Here is a 12,279-nt window from a genome sequence, read left to right as displayed (position 1 = left end):
AATTTCTAAATCCGTGCTCAAGTTATTTTCCTCCCTTTTTAAGGACTCACACCAAGCCAGGACAATTCAGGCCTAATAAATCTTTCCCCAATACAGCTTGGTGGTTTGAAATCATGAAAAGTGTCTATACCATGAGACAACAATTAGGAATAAAAGAAAAACTGCCTGACCAGACGGTTGCTCAGTGGACAGAGCATCGGACTGGAATGCGGAGGACCCAATTTCGAGACCCGAGGTGGCCAGTTTGAGCGCGGGCTCATCTGGTTTGAGCAAAGCTCACCAGCTTGGAACCAAGATCGCTGGCTCAAGCAAGAGGGTTACTCAGTCTGCTGAAGGCCCACGGTCAACGCATGTATGAGAAAGCAATCAATGATCAACTAAGGTGTTGCAACGAAAAACTGATAATTGATGTTTCTCATCTCTCTCCGTTCCTGTCTGTCTGTCTGTTCCTATCTATCCCTCTCTCTGACTCTGTCTCTGTAAAATAAATAAATAAATAAATAAATGAAAAACTGACTTCCTTTGAGCAATTTCTCGGAATATGTGAGGAGGCTACGGAGCCTTATGATTGGGCAAATAGTGGGCAAATTATCAAAGCTTCTGGAAGGAATATTTTAAAAGCTGGAAAATACTGCTTCTAAATCACTTTCTAATCGTAAAATATGCAGCAATGAGGAAAACCACTCCCCATCTCATGTACTACTGTAGTATTTAAAGACAGAAATATCCATTTCAATAGGGATAGACCAGAAGAGAAAAAAAAGGAGAGGAAATAGTGAAATGAGATGTCAACTTTTGCAAAATAGTAGTTAATGTTTTATATGATTAACAATGTTATCATAGATGACATTTAGCTTGAAAACACTTAAAAGATTTTCCTCCTAGAAGCTCTGCCTGTGGTTTCAGAAATATTATCCAGAAGAAACGACATTAAATAAAGGTTACAAGCTCTGATTTCACAGCCGTCCAGACGGCTTAGGTTCCAACCCAGCCCTTCCGCAGACACATTACTTTCCTCTCTTCTGCCTCAGTGTTTTCATCTATGAAATGAGGATGATAGTAGTACTTTTGTCAGGAAGTTGTGGAGAGCAGTAAGGGATTTAACATTCGTAACATAGCTAGAACACTGCTTGGAACATAGTAAATTCCCATAAGACCTAGCAATTGTTTCTATAATCAGGGCACTGGTGAACCCTGCAGCACTCAGGATTGAAAGACAGACAAAAATAACTGAAATCGGGGAATTGGGAGATGTTTAATGACCACCTACATCTCTTAAGTGCTACTTCCCATAGTGCTTCTAAGAAATGCAGCCCAGTCAGAGCCCAGATAGATTTTTCCCCTTTAGAAAAAGAACCTCATTACACCAATTCTAGAGAGCTCTTAAAAAGACAATTCTTAAATACCATTTATATATTTATCTTAAATGCAACCATTTTCTTAACAATTAGATTGCCATACAAACTACAGGATATAGCAGTTAAATTTAAATTTCAGGTAAATAATGAATAAATGTTTAGTACAAGTAAGTTTCATGATATTTGGTACTTATACACTAAAAAAAATTTCATTGTTTCCTGAAATTCCAATTTAACTGAGCAGCCTGTGATTTTCTTTTTCTCTTTCTTTTTCAGGTAAATCTGGCAACCCTATTAACAATCCAAAGTTCAGATAAATGTGCTAAATTAGCCAATGCTCATAACACAAGAAGAATGAAATTATTTAAACTGAATATCTTCTTTTTTTTTTTATTCATTGATTTTAGGGAGAGAGAAGGGAAGGGTAGCAGGAAGCACCAACTTATAATTGTTGCTTCTCGTATGTTCGTTGACCAGGCAAGCCCAGGGTTTTGAACTTGCAGCCTCAGCATTCCAAGTCCATGCCTTATCAACTGTGCCACCCGAGGTCAGGCTAATAAAGTACCTTAACAGGCAGTACAGTAAACAGAAAGCAAGAACATGGATCTCAGAATCAGGCAAATCTGAGCTGCAACTCACCTTCCTCTGTCATTTTTGACTAAATGACCTTGAAGGAAGATTTGACTACCACGCCTACATTAGCCTCGCTGCTCTCCCCTCATAAAGGGGGTTTAATTTACCACATTTCAGGGTTGCAGAATGGACATGAAGTAATACACACTGGACATTTCCCTGATACAGAACAGGCAATGAATGACAGTTCTCAGTTCCTCCTCATAATATCTTAGCTCCAGAAACTCAAATTCCCTGTTCACAGTAGCCAAAACTAAAGAACTCACTTTATGCCACAGTAAGTAAACAGAACAAAGTACTTCCCAAACTGTGCCCACACACAAATCTCTCCCTCTCCCAACCATCATATTTCACTTGGCAGCAGGTGCCCTTGCCAGCCAGTGTTCCAAGTCTCTACAGGGGCCTTGCTCAACTATGGCTGAGCAGAACTGGCTTCTTCTGACTGTGCTTAACAATATTTGAACAGAAAGCCTTAAAATAACATTACACTGTGATGTTCACATGTTTTTGTTCTTCTTCACAAACTTTTTAAAGATTAGGGACACATAAACGCATTTCAAATTATCATATAATACTAAATGCAAAAATCTATTTTCTTAATTTAAAAAAAGCCAAAAATGCCTAATCACTCATTTGAATCAATAAAAATTCTGCAAATACACAAAAGACATTTATTTCGTGGTATGACTCCAGGGCCTAGATCTGCCTTCTATTTTGGAGTCATACCACATGGGGGATTATTTATTGATGTTCATTTTACAAATTGCTTAACTAACAACATGCTGTCCAACTTTTCATTTAGTACACCTTATCTTCTCTCTACACACTGTGATTTCTCTGAAGGAAAATTACCTAAATATGTCTGCAGTTTAACGAGTGGGAAGCAAAGAATTAAGATTGTAGATACAAAGGTGCTGTAATTGTGTTTTAATCAGCTTATTAAATACAACATGAACATGTATCAATCAACTAACATTTAATTTCACGGTCCATGATTCAAAACTTTCAAAAGCTCAACAGTACAAAGTTATCAGCATTTACTTAATAATTCTTTTCCAATTCTCTTTTAACTAGTGTAAACCATACAAAATATTGTATGACAACTGTTACATGTCCTTTTGGACTGAAAGAAGACATAATTAGAAATTTTATTAAAATATAAACATAATTTGAAATTTATCTTTCCTGTGAGATATTAAAGTGAACCAAAAAGAAAAATATCTACATATACAAAAGCACAGCACCAAAATTCTTTAAGTTAGGAGGACTAAATATAGAAATCTGTATATAAAAAAAATACCCCTATTGCAAATATTTCTATCTGCAACGGACAAAACTCCACTATAAAACAAACAACTGAGCTAGCTGGTTTTAAATTGTTGCTGCAGAAAATAAAAACAAACCTCTATAAATCTCATTTAGAGAGTAAACTACCTAATTACACTTTCATTTAGGAGTATTACACAAAGACTTCCCATTGCAGAGCCACATTTGCTTTGTCATGCACGTACACTTACCTATCTTTTTCTCCAATGAAAAAGTGATTTTTCATGATCTGAATGATTCAGTTTTTCACAGAATAACTTAGTTTATCTAAATTTTATATTTGTTAAGGACTGATAAAAATTTTAAGAAAAATCAGTGGGTTCTTTTCTCCAGAAGTTCGTTTCATAGCAAAAATTGCTTTAGTTTTTTGTTGTTATTGTTAAAGAGGTATTTTTTTTTATAAATTTTTAATCGAATTTATTGGGGTGATACTGGTTAATAGTATTATAAAGGTTTCAAGGTCTGTTTCTGACAATTACTTTTCCCTTAGGTGGAGAAGGGCCTGAGGATAAGGGTCATTAACATCTTTTACTAAGACAAAAAGATTCAATTGTGGTTGCTAGGATACCAATAGACATATCCCTTCATTGCAGTCAGGAACAGTGATTAGGGATGTCTTCTCACAGAACAATGCACTGACCACAGTGTGTACCAAACAAAGTTGAAAAACAGACATAGTCCCTGCCCTTGACGAGGTTGGTATCATCTGTTCTTGGTATTAAAAATTACAAAGTTCATTCTAAATAAGGCATTTTTTACAGGAATAGGAATAAGTAGGTGACGGGAAGAAGAAAAGGAGGGGAGTTAAAATCATGGGCCAAGGTCAACTAGATCATTTGAATCTGCAGTCATTCCTTTGTTCACTGTCTCATTTAACTGAATGAGTCTGCACTATGTGCTGGTTACTGTTCTATTGGTGATACCATGATTAATAAGACAGAATTTGAGTCCTCACTGAGCTTACACTCTAGTGAGGAGACCCAGCAAAAGTGCTATAAATATTTACATGTGTGCCTATGTGGGATTGTGAGTGTGGAGTATGTGTGTGTGTTGTGTGAGAATGCTGTCAAGGGAAATAGAGGTAGGTAAAAAAAGGCTTTACATTTATATAGTAGCAATTAGTATATGCCAATTGTAGAGCTAGACAATGAGGATAGACTATAACAGTAGACATATGTGATCTGCCACTCTGGTTTACTCAGATGGCAAATCCAGGTAAACTGACAGGGAAATATTCTGGTGTCACCACCTGTGTGGTACAAGCCTGGCAGGTTTAGTAGCACCCTCATCATGAACAGTGGCACTAACGTTCAAGGGTTATTGGAGGCAGTTGATATTTGTAAAACATTTGGCACAGTGCCTAGTAAAGAACAAATTTTATTATTACAATTAACTGCCCATGCTATAGAATAACAAGAAATAAGATTTATGGTAATTGAGGAGAATAAAAAAGGGGAAAGAATAATAAAGATCTTTAAAAATTAAAAAGGAAGGAGAGATATGGGTTCACATGAAGACTTGCAAGGCACGCTGTAAGTTGTATTTATAAACCTACAAAATATAGTATATAATGAAATCACATCACACAATTAAATGATAAGACTTAAACAAAACATGATTGACAGAGAAAAGAGAGAACAATTCATTTACTACAAGTGGGTTTGATACTATTTCACTCACCATGAGAATATTTCAGAGTGAATAAGGTTTATAGAAAAAAAATATCTATAGTCCTACAGGTAGCCTCAGATCCCTCGTGCAAAGTTTAAGCACCTCATCTCACTGAATGTGAGTCTGAAATAAACAAAAATGTGTTTTTCATATTGATACCAAGGGTCCTTATGACACTGATTAGTTTTAAATCCTAGCTCTAGAAATCCTCTTCTCCCTCCATATTCTCCCTCTGTCTCTCTATCTCTCTCTCTCCCTCCCTCCCTACCTCCACCCCACCCCACACCTAGCCATTCTTCGATAATATAATCAGCAATCTTGGAGACAACAGAAGACAGGAGCCTGGACCTGACTATTGGTCACAGGATCTGGACCTCTGGCAGGCTAAAGATAACCTCTTGGTCCAAGTTACGCTTCAGTTCCAGAGCCCTAAGGTGGAACAACCCTCTGACTACTTTCCGATGAGACCAGACAGAAGGACACTAGAAAAGAACTCAAAGAAGCTGTCCTCAAAACCATAAAGAGAGGGCCTGGCCGGTTGGCTCAGTGGTAGAGCGTCGGCCTGGCGTGCAGGGGTCCTGGGTTCGATTCCCGGCCAGGGCACACAGGAGAAGCACCCATCTGCTTCTCCACCCCTCCCCCTCTCCTTCCTCTCTGTCTCTCTCTTCCCCTCCCGCAGCCAAGGCTCCATTGGAGCAAAGATGGCCCGGGCGCTGGGGATGGCTCCTTGGCCTCTGCCCCAGGCGCTAGAGTGGCTCTGGTCGCAACAGAGCGATGCCCCGGAGGGGCAGAGCATCGCCCCCTGGTGGGCAAAGCGTAGCCCCCTGGTGGGAGTGCTGGGAGGATCCCGGTCGGGCGCATGCGGGAGTCTGTCTGACTGTCTCTCCCCGTTTCCAGCTTCAGAAAAATACAAAAAAATAAAAAATAAATAAAAACCCATAAAGAGAGGATTCATTGCCTCATGTTCGACCAATCGGCTCCTCGCATGATCTCAAACCCCTAACCCACACAATATCAAGAAGTTCAGGCTTTTGAGCATTACCTTCTCATTCTCCTATGGCACTATTCATGAATAAAATAGCCAATATTTCTCCAATACAAGTCCCAGTGTTTAGTTTAGCATTTGGCTCTGCTAGCACAAGGTGGACAAACCCTTTCTGTTCTGTACCATGCACCCCCTAACTCAAATGTACTATTTAATCTGGTACTATTTAGATTAGATGTGATTTTCATCACCTTTCGTACTAACTCCTGCTTAAGATGCTACTCAACCTATATGAGATCCATTTTACAGATACACAAATACACATGCCCAGGAACACCTGGACGGTAAACAGCAGTCAGGATGCCTGCCTCATTCTGCCTGGCTCAAAATGCCCTTGCAGTCTTTCCACGATGCCCAGTCATCCCTGAGTCTGGATTTGAAGGGATAGGCTAACATTAAGAAGGAAGATGATGCAACACATAAGAGAAAAGGTTAATAAAACTAATATTTTATTTGTATTTGTAGAAAAAGATAAAAACATTAAGACCAAAGAAACCAAGTCAGAAGCCGATGTATGTATGGTAATGCTCATCACAAATTTCCAAAAAAACAGTATCGACTTCATATATTTTATACCTCTGTGCTCACTAAAAATGAAATATTCTGGAAATTCAAACATTTCAGCATCCAAGTTCTATCTCCCAGACTACCTCCACAGCCAGAAGAGGCACGCACACCTGTGCACACAGAAACATTTCACCAAATCACATGTCCAGACACTACCTTGTTAGTTCTATTGTCTTACAAAGAGAAAGAAAGAAATACATGACAATAAACTAGCATAAAAGAATACAAGTAGGATGAATAAAAATAAAAAGAATACAAGTAGGAAATAAATGTTGAGAATAAAGGAAAAAACCTTCAAAGTACTAAATGAAAAGTTCTTCCTCTGATAACAGTAATGAAATTGAGAAGTTGGGATAAAGACTAAATGGAAGAATTAGTAAGTCCTTGAAAAAAATCTTTGGAAGTACATACCAAAAAAATCCTGCAACTACATTCACTGGGCATTTACTCTGTGCCTATGTATTCCCACTAACAAATGTACACATCATATCACATATCCCATTATAATTTTAATAATTCTCACTTATCCTGGAGAAAAAAAATTCTGGCCCAAATAAAAAAAGTCATCATACGAAATAACAATTACAATAATAATAACGACAGCAGTTACTTTTGGGCCATGTACCATGCCTTTACATTTCACCCTGTGAAGTACTTTATCCTGATTCTATCTGGACAAAAAAACTTACTCTCAGATTAAGTAATTTGCCTAAAACTTTAGACATCATGGGGTTGGGAATCATCTATGCCTGTCTCTTAATCACTTTGTACTATATTTCACCATTTTAAAGACTCCAACTTTCCCAAAAGCATTCTGATTTTTTAATGTAGTTTATGGACACGAAATAATTCTGCTATGTAGTATGTTACACTAAGTACCTGAAATGAATGATCAGTACCTTAAATGCATGCCACTTTCATCCCCCAAAGCTAAGACCTTCTTGTCTTATTACTATGTCATACTGCAAAATTATTATCCTTAAATGGCACGTAAATTGATAAAGTAATAACTAAAAATGCAATGACATATAAAAGGAATATGACACTGTTGAAAGTTAGGGAACATTTCTCAAAAGGTCGAGAAGTGGTTGCCACCAGATTCTTACTAAAATTAAGTCTGTGCCTACAGAAGACTTGATGACCCCTAGTTTTTGTGAGTGCCAATTTTACCTGGGTCATTATGGGAATGAGGCACCACGAAGACTTGAAGGGGCTTAGTGTCCCATTCATTAGATTTATAGGTAATGTCAAATCCTTGCTTCCAAACTCCACCATCTGGATTGTCAAAAGGAATTAGACTGTAAACATCCAACATCTAAAAATACAAAAGACAAGAAAAATTAAGTTTAATTATGTATAACCATTATTAATTTAAACTTAATGTTGAAAATATCTGTTCTAAACAACTTATTGCTGTACTCTAAGTATATGTTTTAAAAGATAAACAACTCTTTCTGTAGACATGAAGAGTTTAAGGCAGAAAACTAATCACCAAAGGCTTAAAATACTACAAGTATTATGTAACTATCCTGATAAATAATCCCGTCTTCCACCTGCTTTTAATTTAAAAAACTTTCATTCAATTCCTCTTCCTCTGCTTTACTTCCAATTCAATAGTAATACATAGGACTGAACAGTAACCAAAAAATTATTTACTGAAAATTACTATTATTTTGAGTTGTCTTTATTTTATAGTCAATCTCATATATTTTAAAATCTGTATCAATGAAAATGTATCTATTGCTATTCTTTCATTCAGCATGTTATATTTAACTTTTTATTCTAAAAATAAAACAGTAATAGAGTCAATTAAGTTAAAAATGGAAGAAAGTTTTTAAATTGAGGTTTAGCTTTTAAGTGTTAAAATATTTTCTACGTTTCCAATGTAGTTTTCCTTCTGGATAATAATCTATTTGAACACAAAGGAAAAAATATTGCCCCCTCACACACACACACACACACACACACACACACACACACACACACAACCCTAAGAACCTTTATTCTCCAAACTCTCTATAATACTAAATGTAACAAAGAACACATCCTTTGGTAAAATTTAAATTATTTAAAAGTTACACCTTTTTCTTTATATAGTCTTTTTATTGCTTGATTTTAGAGACAGAGAGAGGAAGAGACCGAAAGAGAGAGAAAGCATTCGTTTGTTGTTCCACGCAGTTGTGCATTCATTGGTCATTTCCTATATGTGCTCTAATAAAGGCACCCTCAACCTTCGTGTTTTGGGATGGTGCTCTAACCACTGAGCAAACTTGCCAGGGCTAAAAGTTGCATCTTAATTAATCTATAAATGGATTACAAAAAAATTTTTAAGCTATCAAGCAAATTACATAAAAGTGAATACAAAGTATTTTAAGGCAATAACATATTTCTCACTTCAGAATTTATGACTTTAATAAATAAAACACTCCAAGGATACAGTCAGCAATCTTTGGGAACCAGCTGGGAGGGGGGTATGTTAGCCACTTCTGCTGTTCCTCCAGCTCTTCCTTTGGTCTTGCAGATCTCCTGTCTGCGCCGCCTCCCTCCACCTGCCCGCCATGGCTGCTCAGTACCTTCTTTCTGCCTACCCCAGATTCAGATTGGCCTGCACCAAAAAAGTTTTCTTGTTCCTTTTTGAAAGATACTTAATTAAAACCCAAACAAAGCCAAGCCTCACAGAAACAGATATCACTTCAAAGCACAGGACAGGATCCTGATCCTAGCTGAACCTGGCCACATACTAGCTGATGACCTTGCAGGCTGGCCTGGCCAGCTCCACTGTTTCCAGTTTCCAGCTTGGCCTGTGAGCCACAGCCTCGAGATCATATCCTGTTCTCTGTCCCCAGGAGTTAGTGAAAATGTCTACTCTGAAGTTCGGCCAGAGCCGACTCATTTTATCCAGCTTTAAAATATTCACCCCTTAGGGTCCTGTCACCAAGCTCCAATTTCTGGTCTAAGGTATGAAGTTAAACATAGCTCTCTGCTAATCTACAGAACAAAAATATATGAGTGACACACCCAAAGTTTAAAACTGGCAGAAGTTCTTTCTAACCCTAGTCTTCAATTCCATTATCCTCTAGAACAGTGTTGTCCAAGAGAAATATAATGCAAGCCAAATATGTAATTTTGAATTTTGTAGTCAAGTGAAACAGATAAAATTAATTTTAATGATCATATTTATTTAGCTCAGTATATTCAAAATACTACCATATTGATGTATATTCAACATAAAAATGAACAAGATATTTAAGATTCTTTTTTTCATTCTACATTTTCAACACTTTGTGTGTATATTACACTTAGAGCATCTTTCAACTTTCAACTCAAACTAGCCATATTTCAAGTACTTGGAAGCCACTTGTGGACAGTGGCTGCCATCATGGACAGCACAGCTCTAGAATATTTCCCTTCCTTTTCACAAAAGGATATTTAGAAAAAAGAAATCTAATCCTACACTGTGTGAAAACTGTAATGTATAACAGTGATAGAATACAAAGAAGACTTTTCTTGTAGTCTCCAAAAGAAGGTAAGAAAATCTCTTTGGTTAAACCTCTAAAGGTCTTCAACTATTACAGAAAATAAGACCTAAGTACCACACAAAATAGCCACATTCACCAAGTATAAAATAAGAAAAATTAGGAGAAAAACAGAATTACAGAATTTCATCACTAAAAAAGAATATTAATGATCTTGTGATTAATCAAATCACAAAAACAGAAACTAGAATCCAGAGAATTAAAGTAATGTACTAAGTAAAAACAGATACCGATCAAATCTAAAAAACAAAAACAAAACCCAGTGATTATTAACAAATGTATACATTACCTGCACATCTGAATTCTGACTTCTGCTTTGTGAAGCAAACAGACAGTCTTCAGGGTCAACTGTGAGGGACAGTTGTTTCGATGGCAGGAGAGGTGAGCCAGCACCTTGGCTGAAATTGCCTTGTGAACTTTTTGGCCCATCTTCTACAGACTCACTCAAATTGATGACCGAATCTCTAATATTTGAGATGATCTCATTATTCTCAGCTAGCAAACGTTCCAAATGGTCTATTTTTTCTTGCAACATTGAGAGCTGGCCCTATAATAAAAAAGAAAAAGGCAGCTACATGAGACTCTGATATAGCTCTGCTGAGACATACATATTTTTTTAAAAATTATGTGCCTGCCCAAGAGGGCAGCCACTCACCCTTCACTTTCGACTTTATAAGTGGGATTACAGAAAGCATGAACAGCTGGCTGGGTTGAAACACCAGTTTACAGCAGAAAATCTTCTCCACGGCTGCAATCTTTGCTTAATCACATTTTAAAATGTGCCACAGAAGGACCGAGAATATTTTGGGATACATTTCCTACTACCTCGAACTCTAAAATATCTTCGGGTCTCTAAAACCATTAAGTACAATGTATTATATTCAGGTATTAAATTTTAAATTTAAGAATAACTGGTTCTAGTTATTCCCAAAGGTCAAAAAGTATGAATCTGAAAAACGATCATTTCATCTCAATCTCTAGTGGACAATCCTAAATAAGAACCATGATCTACAGAAAAATCAATTAGTCAATTGTTACTTAGCTATGTGCTTGGAAAAAAACTGGCATGAACAAACCCCAAGTAACCACACTGTTAAGTCATTTAGATTGTTTCTACTATATTGTGTGACTTTTAGGTTTTTAAATTGATCCTCACATTAAGAGGCTTACCGTCTCTATAACATAAACCTTGCTACATAGAACACCCCAGCTTATGAGAGCAAGGACAATCTTTGTCTTTTTCACTCCTATACCCAGGGTTCCAAATACAGAGTAGATAGTTATAAATTTGCCAAATGGTCTTCATATTTCTGGAAAATAACAATAATTCTTTAGTGAACACCCACTGTGTCAGCTATAATGCTACATGCTGGGAAGACAGATATGCATAAGATATGAATCCTTGTCTGAAAACACATCTGTAGAAAGAGCCTACCCTAGGCCCCTAAAAGCCCACCTTAAAGTTTAATAAAATAACTGCACTGCTCACAAAAATTAGGGGATCAGGGAACGTGCAGATACTCCAGTACTTTCAGCCTTTTGTATAGTGCATTTTCACCAATGAAATAAAAGTTGGTTTTGCATCTATTTGCATAAATGAACAACTTTCTTTGACTTGTTTCTTTGACTTGTTTCATTTACTTTTCTAATGTTTTTGTTTAATTAAAAAAAATCAAATGCTTCTTTTTTTATTATTATTTGATATTCATTTTGAAATATCCTCTAATTTTTGTGAGCAGTATATATGGATAGGAAACAAACTCTAGATACCCAATTATCTTGGGAAGCGGTGAGAGAGATGACATTGAAGATAAATACCAAAGCCCAGATGTTCTGGAGATAAGAACAAGATAGCCATATCCTCTGATCTCAAAGATGCTCACATAGGCCTCTCTACTCAACAAAGACAGAAATATCTCCACACAGATCAAAACTGCGGTCCTTTAAGATAACTGTCACATCTCTATATGGGGTGGCATAACTCTACAAGGCAAAACTCTGAAGTCTGTTCATCAGTAATACAGGAGCAGGAAGTGCAAAGTTTAGCACAGAACTCATCCTGCAAGACAAGCCCCACTTCCCCTAGTGAGAAGCAAGAAAGAGAATACAAATTAGTTCATGACTAGAAATGGCAAAGCAAAAG

General features: G+C 36.8%; 1 protein-coding gene across 1 annotated transcript in view; it reads right to left on the bottom strand.

Moving 5' to 3' along the window:
* MAN2A1 (mannosidase alpha class 2A member 1) overlaps positions 1–12,279 on the bottom strand; it is a 186,804-nt gene that overhangs the window by 151,291 nt on the left and 23,234 nt on the right. The window contains exons 2-3 of the mRNA XM_066381983.1: positions 10,426–10,683; positions 7,771–7,915 (exon numbers count right to left, since the gene is read on the bottom strand). Coding sequence (XP_066238080.1) covers positions 7,771–7,915; positions 10,426–10,683 — 403 coding nt within the window. The remainder of the gene's footprint in view (positions 1–7,770; positions 7,916–10,425; positions 10,684–12,279) is intronic.

Source organism: Saccopteryx leptura, chromosome 4 (genome assembly GCF_036850995.1).
Source record: "Saccopteryx leptura isolate mSacLep1 chromosome 4, mSacLep1_pri_phased_curated, whole genome shotgun sequence".
Classification (NCBI taxonomy): Eukaryota; Metazoa; Chordata; class Mammalia; order Chiroptera; family Emballonuridae; genus Saccopteryx; species Saccopteryx leptura.
The sequence above is the reverse complement of the archived record's forward strand: the minus strand, read 5'-3'. Positions and strand labels throughout refer to the sequence as shown.